Source organism: Argopecten irradians, chromosome 15 (genome assembly GCF_041381155.1).
Source record: "Argopecten irradians isolate NY chromosome 15, Ai_NY, whole genome shotgun sequence".
Lineage (NCBI taxonomy): Eukaryota > Metazoa > Mollusca > Bivalvia > Pectinida > Pectinidae > Argopecten > Argopecten irradians.
In genome coordinates this window covers 32,635,489-32,655,022 of record NC_091148.1, presented here as the reverse complement: position 1 = coordinate 32,655,022, position 19,534 = coordinate 32,635,489, and the positions used below count along the sequence as shown (strand labels likewise).

General features: G+C 34.6%; 2 protein-coding genes across 2 annotated transcripts; one reads left to right on the top strand and one right to left on the bottom strand.

The window, feature by feature from the left end:
• The first annotated feature begins 1,678 nt into the window (after positions 1 to 1,678).
• On the top strand, positions 1,679 to 2,443 carry LOC138308789 (uncharacterized). The gene has a single exon (XM_069249801.1). It carries the CDS (start codon positions 1,679 to 1,681, stop codon positions 2,441 to 2,443), a length of 765 nt encoding a protein of 254 aa, XP_069105902.1.
• Positions 2,444 to 6,284: 3,841 nt separating this feature from the next.
• LOC138309719 (translocating chain-associated membrane protein 1-like 1) lies at positions 6,285 to 18,770 on the bottom strand. The gene is made up of 12 exons (XM_069250939.1): positions 18,555 to 18,770; positions 16,930 to 16,993; positions 16,158 to 16,276; positions 15,780 to 15,896; positions 15,385 to 15,440; positions 15,163 to 15,247; positions 14,573 to 14,643; positions 14,111 to 14,221; positions 13,571 to 13,642; positions 11,404 to 11,475; positions 11,094 to 11,230; positions 6,285 to 10,710 (listed from the first exon to the last, which is right to left on the bottom strand). The coding sequence occupies exons 1-12, from the start codon at positions 18,678 to 18,680 to the stop codon at positions 10,616 to 10,618; spliced, it is 1,125 nt and encodes a 374-aa protein (XP_069107040.1). The 5' UTR covers positions 18,681 to 18,770; the 3' UTR covers positions 6,285 to 10,615.
• Positions 18,771 to 19,534: the final 764 nt, after the last annotated feature.

Genomic DNA, 19,534 nt, shown 5'->3' with positions numbered 1-19,534 from the left:
CAGATGTACTTAGTACAATCCCCGAATGGTGTGACCTTTTATTTGGCCCCCAAATACCTCAATTCTCACATCTACATTATGTACATGTTACATGAAGTGATTAAATCGTAACATTTCAGATATTGACTATACATTACAAATATAACTAGAGAGCCCAGATTACTGTATAATTATATTAGAAAGCTATGAGAAAGATAAAAAGACAGAAAATGCAGAAAGTTGAAACACCTCAAACGTATCAACCTATAATATGCAATTATCATATATGGTATACTGTAAATTCTATTTCCGTTCGACGAATCATATTTCTAACTTGCGTAAATCATGATTACATGAAAATGATAATTTCGATTATCAATTATCACTATTGTTTCTGAAGATGAAATTCAACATTAATCGTTTTTATATTGACATAACGGAACCAGTACCAAAGTTCATTAAAACCTTAGTCGCTATCATGTAATAGAGTCGACAACCCAAAGCAGAACCTTGTTGAACACCTTTGTGTCAACTTTAATCTTTTATAATAATGGTTTAACCAAGGATTAAGCTTCAGTCTGCTCTCAAATTATATTCATAATATTTTCTTTCACAACCAAAGGGATGGCTGGTGAAGTGTGGATTAAATAGACCTGGCTATACTTTACTACAACAAATATCGCTAGCACAAAAAGGAATCAAAATGGTCACATATAGGACGCCGAGGGTACATATACCTATTATTAGAAGGTTTAGACTTAAGATTTAAATCCCGTCGTTTATATTAACGGTATAGGCATTGCTCAACAAATACTGCTTCTAAACGAAGGTATTAATTAATACTGAAGATCAAACGTCAAAGTTGTCTAGGTGTGCAATAAAAGGACGAGACATTTGAATACGAGAAAGACGATATTCATTGTCATTGATATAAGTAACATATCGGCGATACAACTGACTATTTTACGATACTTGTTTATTTAGTGTTCTAGAGCAGACGACAAACGGATTTAATTCAGTCATCAGGAATTTAATCGACAAACTTCACGGGACTGTAAAAAATTAAGTTAAAATTTTATTCTTTAATTTTCTCGCAATAAGACAAACGTTGGATCTCGTCTCGTCTTGTGAAACAGCTTAAATTTACAAATGACGACAGTGCAACTGGTGAAATCGATATTAAGCTTTAGTAAGTAGCAGTTTTGGAATACCGACAACTACTTGACTGAAAGCGGATTTCAATGGAAGGTCCTCGTGCTGAGAGTATAGCGATATATATCACTTAGAGACTGCGTGAAGGCTTATTACATTGAATGTTGGAGTAAAAACAGTTGCAGAGCTTTACGACGCATTACTGAGGAAGTGTATAATATAAACGAATTGATTTAAGTTCAAGCCGAGGACTGCTCCATCAGTGTTCGATGTGTGAAACTCTCACAATAATTATTCACAAAACGACGACGAAATACCAGTATTGGTCTCGAAAGAGGACAAACATTAACTGAAATATAACTTTTCATCAAGCAAAGCGAGGTTTATAAATTCCATCATTGTATCATTGTTGCGTTAAAGCTAAGGTCGTGTGTGCGATGACCTTGACCTTCAAGTGTTATCTGTGACCTTGGGAATTTCATGTCACCTTGACCCTGTGGTTTTTGTTTTAAGGTTAGCAAGCGTAGCTTGGAATATTTCCGTAATCATGTCAACACTTCAGCCCATTGGATGGTCCACGTCGCGAATGAATATGCACTTCCGGTCTGTGTTTCCAGATAAGCTGGACACCGGCATGCAAATGACATTACATAAAAATGTGACGAAGAAACTTCTACCTAGAGAATTGAATTTGGACGAAACAATGAGAAATGTCGAAATGGCAAGACGGATTCTCCATAGACAGAGGCTCGGAACAAACATTTTTGTTGGCGGGAGGGCAGCTCCGCGCCAAACTTTAAAGGAATGGAAAACAACTCTGCAGAAGAGACCGGAAACATCTCCAGAAATGGGTGAAAAACAGAAGATTTTTCTGCCAAAGGTATATAATAACTACCCGTCAACGCCAAACACACGATACACAGCTGATGACGTCACCAAATTAGTAGAGAGATTATCAAGTTTCCCCCCAGAAAAGATTCCGGAATCCAAAGGATATCCAATGAAATTACCAAAAACAATTGTGTACAAGAAGAAATATTCGGACGACGAAATTCAGCGGATAGTCCGTCGTCTGACAGTGGATGATATCACTCGCCAACGACCCGAGACGAGGGGAGCCGTGCCGATGGTCGTCAGCGTGAAACCGAGGCAGACGATGTCGAGGATTAAGAAGTGTTCCTCAGAAGAAGTTCAGGAGATCGTGGAAAGACTTTATAAATATGACAATGCCAGGCATCCGCCGGAGTCACGTGGTAGTGTTGGCCTATGGGATAAAGGTTTGGACGAGGATGAGGAAGAGGAGGAGCAATAGAATTCACAGTCTGTCAGAGTTACAGCCCTTTGTTTCACTCGGTCAGTACTGACGGAGTGAAATAAAGGGAAGTAACTCTGATAGAATCATGTAGAATTCATTACCAATTTGACCTGGTGTCATTCCAAACTCAAACGAGGGACGGCGCTAGACTCATTTATGCAATTCACATATTAAACGCTGGATTGCTAAGGTCCAGATAGATTCTACAGTGCTAAATCTTTATATTACACTTTCCGCAAATTGATGGACAATGTCGGTGGACATTTCTGTTTTAAGGAATGCTTTTTGTGGATTTATCATTCAAAGGACGGCATTATTGTGATATAGACATGAACCGTAATTGTGTTCCCTATGTGGTTGGTAGAATATCGTGGAGAGGGCTGACGGCGGAGAATTTGTCTTAATTTAAAACTAGTCAAGTTTTCACTTACAATCATTTTTTTTTCTTTTATGATAGATTTTGATTCTAAGTACCCTTAAAATAAAGTCAGGGAAGTGTTTAATTTTTGTACCGTTTATTCGTTAAGTCGTTAGATGCTTTGATGCAGAGCAAATATAAAATTTCTACGGAAACAAACGTGTTTTCTATAGTATGCATTTATGTCTTCAGCGTAAAACAATTCTATATGTGCATAACTGATGATTTCGGAAGAATGGAAACGGGCATTGCCTATTTGGTGGAATGTTTCAGTAAGACAGTACTATAAAAGGGCAGAACCCGCTATCACAAGGAGACACAACGCAAACATACCGCAGCCTCCCTAAATGACCCAACCAACATATGTATTCTATACCCCTCCAAAACGGAGTACTCCGCGAATCATTTGTCATTGGTACGTTAGCTTTATTGGTGCGTTAATTGGCTACACCAGCGGTATGACTCCACCTATTTCTTAATTAACGCCATATTAAACGGCTAACGTTGTTCAGAAGGGCTTCTGTATGCAATGTGGTGTTTTCGAAGACTGCAGTATGTCCATGTTTTGTCACTTTATGGAACCCTTGTCCATTTTATAGTGCTATAGCACTGAAGTATGCTACACCAGGTATACCGTACAGCACACCCACTCAGTCGTTTGACCCTTTAAGGAGACAGAACTTAGATCCTTCATCAAACAGGGCCAACGCTTACTCAATGTCCAAAGCGTGGCATCCTCGATACTCCTGGGGTTCCGATCACATACGATCTCTACACCCCTGGACTATTTCGTAGTAAAACTGGAGGCAAAAGAACAGGTAATTTAGTACTTTGATGTACATAAAAAAGCCGTATAACGGTACACTGTGGATGACTGTGACTTTGAAGTGAAGCGTCGCTCTCTCTGTAGGCTTCAAAGCCATTTTTCCAACCCTGTGATTGGTTCAGATTTACTATGGGATAGTCCCGGAGTGTAGAGATTGTAAATGATCGGAACCCCTTGATTATTGAGGATGAAAGCGGGGTGGTGTCAAAGGATACGCGTGGATAAATAAGTCATTGAAGAATAGAAAAGATCCTACTGTAATGTTAGTGTTGACAATGACTGGTACGTTATATGAAAGATAAACAGTTTCGAAATATGGTCGTGCATTGTTTTTACACGTGACATATGCTAGTTACCAACCCTGGTCATATAATCTGTCAGTACTACAAGTATCTGTGATATAGACGGCCCACCAACCATTATACAGGTACTAGAATATATATAGCCATTCGTGTTCTGGCCGTGTACGTTCGTCCACGTGGATTAAAGGATTAGAGGTTGATAATCCTATTAAATGACCATGTTTTAAATGCCATTAAAATGAAACACGACTTTCATTACATATACAATTCACTATACAATGATTAAGAGTTATGATGATGGATTATTGAAATAAAATCCAGTTATACTTTCTGGTAGTTAGGTCGAGTAAAGTTGAAGCTGGGTCGAATATGAACGCCAGCACATTTTCATGTAATCTCGATACTCCAGGGGTTACTATCACTGTCATAATATCCACAGGGATCAGTGAAACCGAGTAATGAATCTTTTCCTGTGCATCAAAGCATAAAGCGTGTCCTTCGAGCGAAACCAAGTAAATAATTGACAATTTGCTTTCGTTTTGAATGTCATAATGGTTGCAGATAAACAGAATACACGGTTAGTATATTACAATACAAGTTTTATTTTGGTGCTCGACTCGGAAAGACGAGATGACTCGACAAAGCCTCGTTATCTCGGCTTTCCTAAGATACTAACCATTTATTCTCGATGTATCTACAGCATATAAGAATATAGCTACAGCATATTAAGACTTAACTTCCGAATATAACTAAGAAACTACCACATATAACAACATATGCACGGAATATAAAGATTAAAAACACCAAGTATAATGGTTAATAATCCCTTAAGACAGTTCTGGTGTTCCATACCCCTTGGATAGCGAAGTTGTCTCAAGGAGAGAATCGTACTGAATATCATTGGCTAGCAAAGTTGCATGGGAATAAGCTAGGGTGAGGTGTTCATCTGTTTGCATATTGAAAACGTAAATGACCAACATGTTAAAGTGAATATTTGGGCAAAGTAAACTAGTCTAAATGCGTTCATTGGCTCTCCAAAGTCCTTACATATCAAAACGTTCTGCTTATATTGTCTAGTTATATGGACATAGTCAGCTGTGAGGACACTATAGGATTCCTATAATATTAATTAATTTCTTCGCACACAGAACGATTTTGACGGGAAATTGTATTTTTCTATTTAATAAGAAATTATAATGGATATATTAACACCATTTTTACCGACTTTAGCCTCCCATTGGCCAACTATTCACTTTAAACTTTAATTGCTTGTTGTTCAGGATATATAACCAGTCCATTAAAGTGAATAGTCGGGCAAGGATGGCTAAAGTCGGTAAAAATGGTGTGAATGTATCCAGTATAATTTCTTATGAAATGGAAAAATAAAATCTCTCGCCAAAATCTGTCTGCGTACGAAGAAATTAATTTAAAGTATAGGAATCTAATACGTCCTCCCGGCTGACAATGTCCGTGGTTACATTTACACGCAGCCTCGCTTTCAATGTTTTCAACTTTCCTTTACTTTAATGGTCAGAACTGGGAAACGTAAGCAGAACTTGACCGTCGTATTAATATGTGAGAACTTTTGGAAGGCCAATGAACGCATTTAGACTGGTTTTCTTTGCCCGACTATTCACTTTAACTGTAAAACACAACAAATTGGTTCATCTATATAAGTTCAGAAAATTTTATTACATGATTAAATGACATCATTTAGAGAATTCCAAAATAATCACCATAAAAACACTACGCATACTTTTCTTTTAACTTTTAACAAATTAGATTATCTAAGACTGAACTATTCAGCATAATTTGGCAATTTAAAGGAAGTAACATCGAAGACATAAATAGACGTCTTTATCCACAGGGACCTGATACAAATTTCTTACCAACAGTCTGATGTACATATAGTATAATATATATATATATAAATACTGTTGGTTAGAAATTCGTGTCAAGTCCCTGTATGTTTCTCAGCGTAACAACCATTGAACAGTTCTATCATGGCACTATAGCACAATAGCATTTTACCTAGCTTTTACATACAATATAAGACAATATAGTAAAGCTATCTAATGGTCAGTCGGTCCACAACTGGTATTTAATTCAAAATAAAAACAACAGTAAAATTTCAGCGGGTAATGTGATCATTTCATGATCACAACTTCAACAATATGCTTTTTTCTATTATTCAAAAAATAGCAAAAATAAAAGATATCTTAGACATGATAAAAGCTATGTCCAGCATACCTCCCCCTCGTTTGCAATATACATCCCTTGCACCTTGTCTGATTTTGCAAAATATTATCTCCCTTTTATCAATTATCTCCCTTTTAAACATTTCCAGAGACCTCTTATTTATCCTAAGTAAAAAGGAAGGAAACTACTGTAGGTTTTTGACAAACAATATGTTATTTATTATATATAAGAAATATGGTGGGTTTTTCATCGAGTGTGGAATCATTGCAAGGCCATAATGACAGTTGGTTATATCAATACATACATGACTAGTTTTATATTAGTTAGTGCAGTTTGCAACAACCAATATTCTGTATTTGCATATTACAGAGTTATCTGCCCTTGAGGGTAGGTATTGATTGTGATGTCATGTGTTTGCAAGCGTAACATCATACTTTTCGGAGGAAACGACGTGAATTACGCCCACGGATTAATGACGTCACAATGGATACCTACCCGCAAGGGGGCTAACTCTGTAATATGCAAAGACGGAATAGCACAAATCTGCTCATCTTTCCCCATATCAGATATTAATTTAACCTGAATTCATGAACAATACACACAGTTTTGGTACATGTTTGTTTATAATTTCTTTTGCAGTATGCATTTAACATTATTTCCTGGACAACTTCGGTCTTATTAATAGCAATAAACAAAATCAATAATCGCTACATTTTATGATTATTCTGAATTCATATTGAAGTTTCCCAGTTTACCACAAAAGCAACAAAAGTTGAACAACAATACACATTTCATTTTGACATAATTTCAAAGAAAACTTGCAAAACAAGGCATTTTCAACTGAAAGATTTTAGCATAGCTCTGGTAAAATGTGTTTTTGAATATTTATATAGATAAATAAAAGTTCATACGCCATTTAGACAACAATAACACTTTATTTACTTGATAACAGAAAATTACTACATGTTACAAGCTGTCCAGCACTGTACAATGTATAAACTAAACTACCGTAGTATCTATAACTTAAACTCTATTTTTATATCTTTTTATTTTTTATTCCAAAACCTTCCTATGATAGAAATTAATGGTTATTATAAATATCATTGTGAATATCAAAACTTTTTATGGAAACCAATATAATATCATAAAGGGATTACAATGCTGTAGGAACTTCACTTTTTGTGAAGCTAGAACATAGAGAACTTCTTATATATTTTTACTGATACAGTAAAACACTGGGTTTCCAAACACAACCAACAGTCGTCATCATGGTCTTTTGCTTACAGTAAGTCATGTGAGCTTCTCGTTGCCATGGAAACGTCTTAGTACACTGTACATGCATTATGATTTTTTTGTAGCCATGAAATGTCTGAACATTTTATCGCCTCTTTAAATTTATGTTCTATGACCTTTTCATTAGAATTATATAGACTAAGTGTTGAAAACAATTGATAATTTTTTATACAAATGTACCATATACATGATATACATATATTTTTTCATAAAAGTTACTTTCCTTCAAAGGATAAAGCAATCTTAAATTGTCCTACTTAAACTATGACCAAAGCTGTCCATAACGACCACCTAAGTGACCAAATGTTCTTTACACCCAGGGCCAATTGTATTGATTCTGACCATTTGGCATGCTGACCAATAGGTAAAGCAGGTGGTCTTTATACACAGGTGATCATTAAGGCCCCTTACCTTTCCGAAACGGCTTTTAATTTTTGAAATTGGAATGTAAAACGAGATTGATAATTTAGAATTGTAGAGTCGCAAAAATTATAAACTTACCATTAATACTACACATATCATCACCTTCTGAACAATTTAATTGAAATGAATAAAATGTTAATTTTCATAACAGTTTTTCCTAAATACTGAGCGGTAGTTGACTGTATATCACTGTGCCAGACGGCAAAACAGCGAAGTGACACTCCACTGTTCTCATAAATTATGCAGGAAATTTTGCATATGTTTGGTCTTGTAACCTCATCTTAGGCCATCAGTATATATTTCAGATGTTATTAATGTTTTTAAGAAACCTTTTTGTTTTGACCTGGAAAGGTAGTGGGCCTCTAAGGCAGGCTTTGACAAGACCTTGTGTTAACCTCTCAAATAGAGGGAGATAACTCTTACTAAAAAAATGATCCAGTCACTCCTTGCTGTATAGATAAGTTACTCACCAAATGATGGTGTTCAATGGTTACATGCTATACTAACTGGCCTAACTGTATGATTTACTTTATAACACTAAATGGCCTAACGGTAGGATATATTTTATAACACTAACTTGCCTAACGGTAGGACACTAACTGGCCTAAAAACTTATTCTAATACAAAATCTATCTAAGACGTCCATGAACAGCTGCTGGACGGACACATAACGTAACGATGAGGCCTGATTTACACCATATCATCAACCTAACTTTGGTCCCAGATCACAGTAACCATGTGTTAATTATGTAGATTCTGTTTTTTCTTACATTGTTAATTTCTTTGTAAATTTTTTGTATGCAGTGCATAAATTATCTCCCCAGCTGAATTTATGCATACATACTATGTATCAATGGTTAAAATTAACCCTGCTAAACTTGCATTCAATGATTAGTTCACCTTTCACCCTTATCATTAACACAATAACCCTAAAATTTCATAATGGACTGTTCCAGTCTTGATTTAGAAGAGTCTAAATGTGCTTAATAGGGTAATTTTATTTGTTTCTATAGTTTTAAAAGTGTATCCAATTTTATGATAAAAGACTAGATATTGTACTGATATTTTAGTACTAAACATCCACATAATTAAACAATATCAGAAAAAGGTAACATACCCTTAACATCATAAAATATTTTTGACAAAAACATTGTTCAGTTGCAGTAACTGAATACAAAACATACCTGTTCTAGAAACTAGAACCAACCCTTATCAATCAAATATTCTTAATAACACTTTAAATTGGGACTTGTCCCAATTAAAGAAAATGCGTCAAATAATCATAAATACGAAGATCATACTAAAATAAATGTAAATGTATACATCTCCAAATAGCTTGTTGTTGTCAAATTATATGATGGTTACAAATTTTCATGATTAGTCTGTGCAATAATTGTAATTCTCTATTGTCACAATCAAGAAAACTAATTTTATAGAAAACAGAAACTTTAAACTGTATTGAAATCTACACAATGATCTATAAAATACTGTCAGCATCATATAGCTTACCAATATTTCTTTTGATTTCAGTTTATAACATCGTAAAACATTTACAGTGAAGCCTCGATAAACAGGACACGTTCATGCCTAGTCCATATTGTACGGACGACCTACGTGAAATTTGGTCTACAAAGTCAATAATCAATTCCATTCCCTAAACATTTTTGGAAGTTTCCCAGACTTTCAGTGTCTGGATTATCGCTGGCATTCCTCTGTACAATGAATAATTTAGTATTAAATTGGCCATCTACATGGCTAAATGACTTTCAAAGTTTCAAAGTCCAAAAGTATCATATTTATCCATTAGAGAATTATGGGTAAAATGGTGATAGGGAACAGAAGTTTACACATAATCAACGTACAAATAATGTAAGTACAGTTCATCGTATTCTAGGATTACTCCCTTTTTTAAAATCATACCAATTTCTTATAAGGTGTATTTATATTTCTTATAATTTCTAAAGTATAGCAATTAACACTTTACTCCCCTTCCCCCACTCTCTCTCAAAAAAAAAAAAAGAAAAAGAAAAAAAGAAAAAAAGAAAAAAGTGTGTTGTTTCTTTTTAAGTGGTGAAAAAATTTGGTATATACCCAATATGTAAATAAAGAATGACTATGTACAGTTTAGATCTTAAGAAAAATTATGCTCTTAGGACTCAAAGCAGATGATATACTTAACAATTTTTTTGAAGTGGCAAGAAATGTGATCTCATATTTACAACCAACCATAATGTATCCGACCCAATAAGCCTCAAGGGTGCTAGAAAATTATGAGAAAATTGGATAAGGAGGGGGGTGGGGGTTTAAAATTACTGCACAAAGGAAGCTGGTAATCCTATATTCAGTCAACATTTAATAAAGGTTAAAAGTTTTTAATACGTAAACCTAAGGCTGTGAAAGGGGATTATAAGGACACGAACACTTATTGGGTCAAATATGGGATTTTGTTTTCATTCAACAGCAGATATACAATGATGACATACACCATGAGACATTTTTATAGATAGAAAGCAGCAGAAACATGCAGCAGGAAACATCTGTGGTTAAGATCAGTGTTTATATAAATGTTCCAATCACTCCCGTCTCTTTGTCCATTGATCTCTTTTTTTTAAGGTGTATAGATCATTTTTACTTCCAGGAAACTCCACATCAGTGAAGTCAATGCTTCAGTATGTGTTTCTACCCACTTCCTCTTTGTTGTGATATCTTTACATCTTCTTGCCCTTTCTGGTCCTCACATTTCCGTTCTCTGTAGCCGTGTTCTGGTCAACCTCTGGAAGTGAGTTTATGTCTTCTTCAACAACTGTAAACAAAATCGTTACAGGTAAAATATTATCTCTGGATAATAAAATGTTTTAAACATTATATACACTTTCCATGCGAATCAGACAGAGAATGCAGTTTGCATCATTAATTTTTGCTATATAATCATTTATTCTGTATTTATTTATATGCCCTTGAGGGTAGGTATTGACTGTGATGTCATGTGTTTTCGAGCGTAACATCACACTTTTCTGAAAAAATGGTGTAAATTTTGCTCATAAAATAATGACGTCACAATGGATACCTATCCACAAGGGAGTTAACTCTGTAACAGGTAAAGACGGAATAGTTTGTTTAGGTCTCTAAATTTGATGAGAAAGATTGATCTGAGTGTGCTATAACAGTAACATAAATGCTACACACCCTTATTCCTCTTCTTGTTTGGTGACTTGAGTCTGCGGGAAGCGGCACTTTTCTCCCGTCGCCTCCTCAGGTGGAAGTTGATGAAGTTCCACATCATCCAGGCTTGGAGTAGGCACACAGCAGCCAGACAATTGATTCTGGAATCAAGGAGACATAATTCATCAAGTTTAGATATCAACAAAGCAAGACAAGACAATTGATTCTGAAAAGAGACATAATTAATCATAGAATTTTCTTTCTCTGTAGACCGATTGTCTATGGAAAATCAACAGTCACTTTCATATGGTGTCCAGAGCAGGGCCAAACTTACCTAACCCACGAAGCGTTAAAGTTTCCAGTGGCAACGTCGATAGCTGCTTGGTTACTCTGGTCAAGGCCATACCTGGGGAGAATGATGATAAATTAAATACAATCTAAATAAACTAAGCAAAACATCAAAAGGAAATGAGAAAAAAATCATTACTTTAATTTGAACGAATTTTTTTAAAATCATGGTTTGAAATTTTCAATTAAATGTTATTCCTTTACCTTGACTTTTGAACATTTAGCCTATGCTGAATTTACATTTTATGATCCTCTGGTAGAATATCCCTATCCTTCATATCGGCATAAAAAAGAGAGTATTTTTCTCTCATTGTCATACCTCAATTTTTATTACAATTTCACAAATAAAATATTCACCCATTTTGAAATCTACAGCAATATGCTTTAAGAAAGCCATACCGTATTTCACCGCAAATAAGACCCCTCCCGCAAATAAGACCCCCCACCTATTTTGACACATTTTCAGACTTAGGGGGGATGTCTGCAAATAAGACCCCCCACCTATTTTTCAGTTTACTGGATGATGGATTTGAGCAATGGAGTAATTAAAAATATCACCAAAATGACTTTGTATCGGAACTCTTTTTGTTTATTTTATCGGCATAGAAAAATCACGTAGTAAAGAACTGTTTGTGTGCTTGTTATTTTTGTCATTGAATTCAAGTTAATTCACGGGTGATTTAATTTAATTATCAATAACTACGAAATGTGAACAGTGCTTATATTTAATCGGAGGCTATTTTCAACAAAATAACGCCAATATTTGTTTCCATGAACACTTCAACACGTTTTAGTGTTCGTACGGCTTGTCATTTTTTATATGCATCGGCAAAGATATTCGTCATTGATGCAGATCGTTTCTGCACTCGTAGATTCTAACTTAATACAATCATTACCTAAAACATCTACTTAAGGCATTTACAGTTTCAAATATGTTTATTTGTGAACGTAACGTACCTGTAGTTCACGATCAGTTGGAGAAACCATGCTTTACTTTTCGGCCGCCATGTTTTATTTACGCAGTCAGTGTAATATGATTAGCCGCAAAGTTTCGTATTTTACTCTGGATACCAAAATACTTGCTACGATGTTTTAATGCAGTTAATACTTGGATTAATATCTGAAATATTATCAAAAACTATCGTCGTATCAATAGCAATACCGATCAAATTCCCAAACACGACCCGGTGTGAAAATGTGAAAGTATGGCTTCAACCCGGCGCCATTTTACTACACATGTGTGCACGATGTTACAAACAACTGCATCAGTGCATGTCGGCACGTTGAAGTTAAATCACGATCGTTTGCTCATTCTTCTGTCTATGAACAAATTTGATATGTAAACGTTTGCAGTGAATTTTAAATAGGCCTGAGTCTGAACGGCGATCATCCTTCCGATTCACGGCGATTGATTCACGTGTTTACAAAGACGGAGATGTAGTTGTGATCGTAAACAATAACCTAATTTGAATATTTTAAAATAACAATACGATTATGAAAACTTCTAGATTAAAATGACATTGCTTATGATGCTGTTTCTTCGTTTTGATTCATTGGTGAATGTCCCCGTGACTCTTGCAAAAATGTGCGTTTCCTTTCAGACTTGCAACTGCCCTAATATTGTTTAACAAATTATATTTTAATTTGTCATAATATTTGATTTAATTTTACTCATACGTCTTCATTATTATTATAAATACTTGAACATCTTGCTATTACCCATCTGTCATACGACTGTTACAACGATGACAGGACATTAAAAAATCCAAGATGGCGACCTCATAGATCGATGTTATCAGGCGGGTTGTCCGCAAATAAGACCCCCCACCACTTTTGACCTTTATTTCTTCTCTGGGAGGGGGGTCTTATTTGCGGTGAAATACGGTAACTGTAAGTCATTTCTCTATACATTGTATGTGAAAATTCTGTTAATTTTAATGCAAATCTTGTTGTTTGCCTCGTTTATTGGCAACCAGTCTGTTTTCTAGCAATGAAACTCATATTTTACTGAGAAAACATCAATCATGTTGATACTGTGATGTCACAGGGCTGTATTGCATGTAATGGCTATGTAATATGTATACAGCCTCAGGCGACCTGAGTGTATTGAACGAGACCTGTAGGTAGGAGAGATGATGTACTTTACTACTCACCAGAAGGTCAGAACAGCCAGGATGATTGTTCCCAGTCTGACCAGTACAAAGAGGCCATTAAATACCATGAACCTGAAAAAAGTAAAAATATTTAGCTCTATGTAACAAGAGTTACACAATGACATCAGTAACATACAGATAATCTACCGGGGATTACTGATACAGTAAATTATTGTCTTTACCTTACAAATACAGTAAAATCTAATTGTCAATGGTACTTACTGTATTTGACCCAATAAGCGCCCTGGGCATATAAAAAATTGAAAAAAATAAAAAGGTGCTTATAAGACGAAATTGCAAATCTATACAGTTTTGAGTAGTTTTGGTCTTTATTTATGCCTGGGCAGTTGTCAGAGTATTGGAGATAGGCTTACTAGAATTTATATTAAGTTTGTTCAGGACAAAATAAAATATAATGTACTTAGAACAACTCTACATTTTTTTTCTACAGAAAATAACCAACGTTTCACACACAAACACATGACACAACCTACAATGAAGGGCAGATAACTCTTTTATAGGATTAAATAGAAGACTTACGTAGTGTTAGCTAATTCATTTTTCTCAGCAAAGTACAGAAGTCTTGCTAAATGGAAGACAAACTCCACCAGATAGTGTAAAACCATCATACACAGGGCAACACGGTTAAAACTGTAAAAGAAACACATATCGGAGAGTCATACACAGAAAATAAAACCACTGAGGACAGTGTAAATAATTTACTCTGTCAGCTACATTTTACGACATATATTTAACACACTATAAGTTGTTGTCAGCTACATTTTAGGACATATATTTAACACACTATAAGTTGTTGGAGCTCAATTGTAACAATTGTGTTACTTCATAGTTAAAAACAACATAAACTCTGGTTTTGAAAAAAAAAATCTCTCATAATCTTTTACAGACATTCTTAAGATGATTAAGTAGAGAGTGTGAAGTTTTACTTCACCCGTTTTTAAATCTAAGTTTAGAGACTGAAAAGTAAACAAATATACTTACTTGAGGACATAAGCCCCGATAATAAAGACAAGGTAGAGAGATGCATATTGTACACGAGATGAGATCTCCTCCTGTAGGTAGTAAACAGACATGTACAGAAATCAAACAGACAAAACCACAACAACAGACATGTACAGAAATCAAACAGACAAAACCACAACAACAGACATATACAGAAATTAAACAGACAAAACCACAAAACAGACATGTACAGAAATAAAACAGACAAAACCACAATTATACATTGAGAATCTTACATGAGTGGCTATGTGATATGATATTCATCAAACGAGTTCAATAATTTGATATGCCACAAGCCTTTAGGCAAGTGGCATATCAAATTATTTAATGAGTTTAATAAATTTCATATCACATAGTCACGAGTGTTCATAAAGCAATCCAGCAAACCAAGAAGACTTTTATCTGAGATTTGAACACTATATCAGTCAAACGGCCAGTTATGTGATAAATATGGTTTAGACATTATAGCTTTATATATAATTAGTTGACATGAAATTCAAGTCTCCATTCTTACATAGAAAGCCATAGTTATATTGATATTATTTTCTATTGTTGCAGCTTTTTCTTACCTTTTTAATTTTTTGGAAATACAACTCTGGGAAGCAGTGGATCCAATAGGCTATTTGTAGAATGAAGAAAAATTTCACCACAAACCTGTAAAAAGGGAAACAAGTTATTATATTATTACACAAAGGGAGACAACTGTAATATCTAATATCAAGACTTAGAGTTCATTCTTTTTTCTTCAAAACAAACAAATGAATTATTGAATTGATGTATATAATACTTACGTTAATTCTGAATGAGGATAGCCTTCCCATAACTGATTTATATTGATGTAACTTTCCTGGAAATTGAAAACATTAACTTATTTACTCAATCAGTATTTACAATCAATAAAGTCAATTTTAACTCAAACACATATCAGCTAACATATTTTAATGAATAATTACATGCTATGCAATATGAATAGTCATGTCTTAAATTATAAGAAGAAGAACTTTTTGTTGTGCAAACTTTGAGTTTTCAACTTATATTTCAATAATTTTTCACGATGGAACATATCACTTCGAAATGCTTACAGTGAAAGTAAAACACATAAAAGATAATATGCTTAATGTAAAACTGAAGATCTACAAAGTTACTTTAGAACCAGAAGTGATCATAAGCCAGCATGCTTTCTTACCCTAACAATGATATCCGCTCCCCACACAGCTGAGGCAAAGTAAAACGCCAGCAGCTGTCCCGACTCGTTAAACTTGCTGTGCTTGACTTTAGAGAGGTGCATCTTCCTGTTCAGTTTCTACAAACAGCAACAGAGAAAAAAACGGTTAAAATATCTGACTTTTAGTCAACCCTTAACTTTATTATGACAAACATGTTTTCAATCTTATTTGCATGTAACTTAACTTCCATGTTTCAAGTTTCATATTTTTCATTAGTAAGCGATGTAAATATAAGAAATGGAAACTATAGAATGCGACAATAATAACTTTTACTGGGGTAAAGAAAATGACAGAATTACACAGTAATCACAGAGTTAGTAAAATCTGAGAACACTTACATCAAGAACATATTCCTGAATGACAGCATGGACTACGATACAGATGAGCAAGTAGAACATTGTGGAGCAGACATCCTTACGTCCGTATGTATATAGGCCAACATCCTCAACTGTAGACTCTGAAAATACAAACAATGCAATATTGGTATAATTAAAATCTTAAAATTTTAAAACACATGCAACTTAAGCAATTCAAATATTATCTTTTGCTCAAAATAATGACTTTGATTCTTCATCTAATTTGAATTTAAAATTTATCTGAATAGCTGCAACCAATTTATTTTTGGTAACATATGCATTTACAACTGATGTTCAAGTGTGTTATAATATTTATCAATCTACTTGAATCTATTTTGAATTTATAAGCTGAAGAATGTGTCACGGAAGGGTTCATAAACAAGTTGGCAACATTTAATATTTTCCATATTCTGATTTATGTCTATATATCATTTTCACTTTTTTCACTGTACAAAGATTACTATTTCTGAAAATGCTGAAATTTCTATATACTAGCTGTAAAACAACTGATTTCCTTTTTCGTTTACATTTAGTATATTTTGCCGGCATTAAGAAATTGCAAATATGAATTGTCACAAAGCAGAAATGCATCACACATACGTTCATGAGCAATATTGAAGCCTTATAAGTTCATTAAATTATGTGATTAAATCACTGTAAAAAGGTAATTCTGCCTAAGAAGGCTAAATTATGTCAACAGGAAAATAGGTTAGTTTCCAGTATGATAAACTGAATAATGGTACACTATACATACCCGATGCATTCCTTGTGACATTATGCTGGAGGGCTACAAACAGTGACGCTACTGGTGCTGTGGCCTGTGTAAAGAAAAGTCAAATTTTTTTTCTATTTCCTTATCATAACTTAAGGTATAACTACCATAGTCATTACGTGTGTAAACATAAACCAAGCAACTCATCTTCAACAGCATAAATAACATTAATAAACTTTCAAGCAAGATACCTTTTTGGTACTGTGGCATATATGTAAATAAAAGGCAAATGTTATTGTTAATAAAACTATGCTATAACATATAGGTACTTGGCTCATTTTTTTTTAAAAGTGACATGTTGTAATACATACATAATATTTGAGAAGTATACTACTACAACATGTCATTTTTTTTTAAACGAGCCAGGTACCTTATGGCTATACCTACATGTAAACATAAAACAAAGAATTAATTTATATAGCATAGCATGATATCTGTATCTTTGGATCAGGGCTTGCATTACGCCATCCCCATATCCTTTTTAAGCATAGAAAATCAAAAGGACTTTGCTTTTTTCTGAAACTCTATTCCAATCAATTACAATATATATTTGGGGAACCTATTTTATCTGAGGAAGACCCAGTTTCTGGAACACCCAGTGTAAACCATGTAAACTAGGGGGAGATAATCTAGTAAAGAAATTCTGAGAAAGTCTTATCAACAACTTAGGGTCTGCTGGCCAGTCTACCTTTAATACATGAACTATGAGTTCAGTGTCGTCCATATGGTAAAATATACTTTTTCACAAATTAACTTCAAAACCAGATGATTGAAGAAGATTTTTTATGTTACAATTGCCTCCATAAGTATTTGATGCTAATTGTTTAATTAACCTTAAATTAAACCATAAGCGATAAATCTGTCTGCATCTGAAGTCATGTACACATTGAATTTTAAAGGAACTCCTACAATTTCTTTAAATAGGTCATTATGAAATTATGCGTTGGGCATCCTGTAGACACTTAAGAGTGTGTTCTTGACTCCCAAAAATCATACTTGAGTTTGAAGCATGTGTCTATTTGTCATCTATTTTTAACTCTTCAGAATTCTGGGAAATTGTGATTTAACTTCTGAATCTGCTTTCAACTGGATGTCCTGAATTGCGACTCAGTTTTTTTTGACAATATAGATGACAAGAACCAATGATAATTAACTGTAAATTGATCACTGACTGATACACGAAGGAATCTATGTGAAATTGTATTAAAAGTTGCAGAACAACTGACATTTGACACCTCTTTAAATCCGTGATGCTTGTTGGCATGAAGCTAATTTCTAATTTATCATTTCTATGAAGATATTATGATCAATTATCTTGAGAAAGTAAACATTTACCAAAATGTTTAAAACCACTGTTCCAATTTTAGTGAATTGCCGTGCCACGTCACATTATCAAATTACGGAAAACAAAGGATTGGAGGATAATAACAATATGACACACCAAAATCTGGTAGCTATTTACATATCAATGCATAAACCAATATATTACAAATGACACATTTAATACAGATACACAATATCAACAGGGGAATACCCGACATATGGAAGGAATATTGGCTCATCGCCAACCGGCATATCATCACTTTCGTTTGCGAATGTAAACCAACCTGAAACATGAGCCCCACGACAAACACCATAGCAATGCACGAGACAATGTCGGCATGGTTCTGAATGAAGAACTCGTGACTGAAAATTGGTGGATTTTTCGTGCTTCTTCCTCGTCGCATCCCCATCTTGATTGTCGATCACAAACAGCTGTAACTCAAACGCGATCTGAAAGTGCGGCGTGTCAAAAGAAGTAGGAAGTTGTAATTAATTTCCCACAATGCTTTAGTGTTCAAAATGCGTCGATAAGACGTCTAATCTGATTGGACGAAATCGCGTTGTCTGCTAAAGGGGATTTGCTGACAGCAGATGATCGATGTTGTTGGTTTTTTTTAATCGCCGTTAAGCCTATATTAGCACACCGATGTTTACGCTTTTGTGTTGATTTATAATTGTTTGAATAAACAATTATAAAAAACGCGAAAACTCGTAAAGATTATAATAGGATCTATCGCAGTAAGGCTTAGATGCAAAACGTACGTATTACACCGGATATAGCTACTTAATAACGATAATGAAATCGCTATTTCTCATAAGATGCTGAAGGGATCATTCTTCTAGGTTCCCTAGGGCCGTAGTTGTGCATTTGAGAATGGATCGGTCAACAAGATGGCCGCCAGGCAGCCATCCTGGATTTTGATAGTTAAAGTTTGTTATCGCTATTTCTCAGGAAGTACTAAAGGAATGATTCTCAAATTGCATATGTAGGCTCCCCTAGGGCCCTTGCTGTGCATATTGCGTTTTGAGACTGATTGGTCGACAAGATGGCCACCAGGCAGCCATCTTGGATTTGGTAGATGAAGTTTGCTAACACTCTTTCTCAGAAATTAAAGTACTAAAAGGATCATTCTCAAATTCCATATGTAGGTTTCCATAGGGCCATAGTTGCGCAATTTACTTTTCGGGACCGATCGGTCAACAGTATGGCCGCCAGACAGCAATCTTAGATTTTGATAGCTACCGCTAATTATCAGATACTGAA

Coding starts and splice junctions, on each gene's coding strand:
- LOC138309719 (XM_069250939.1), bottom strand. CDS start 18,680: ATGGGGATGCGACGAGGAAGAAGCACGAAAAATCCACCAATTTTCAGT. Junction 14,644..15,162: donor ATTTCCAAAAAATTAAAAAG/GTAAGAAAAAGC, acceptor TACTACCTACAG/GAGGAGATCTCATCTCGTGT. Junction 13,643..14,110: donor AATGAATTAGCTAACACTAC/GTAAGTCTTCTA, acceptor TACTTTTTTCAG/GTTCATGGTATTTAATGGCC.
- LOC138308789 (XM_069249801.1), top strand. CDS start 1,679: ATGTCAACACTTCAGCCCATTGGATGGTCCACGTCGCGAATGAATATG.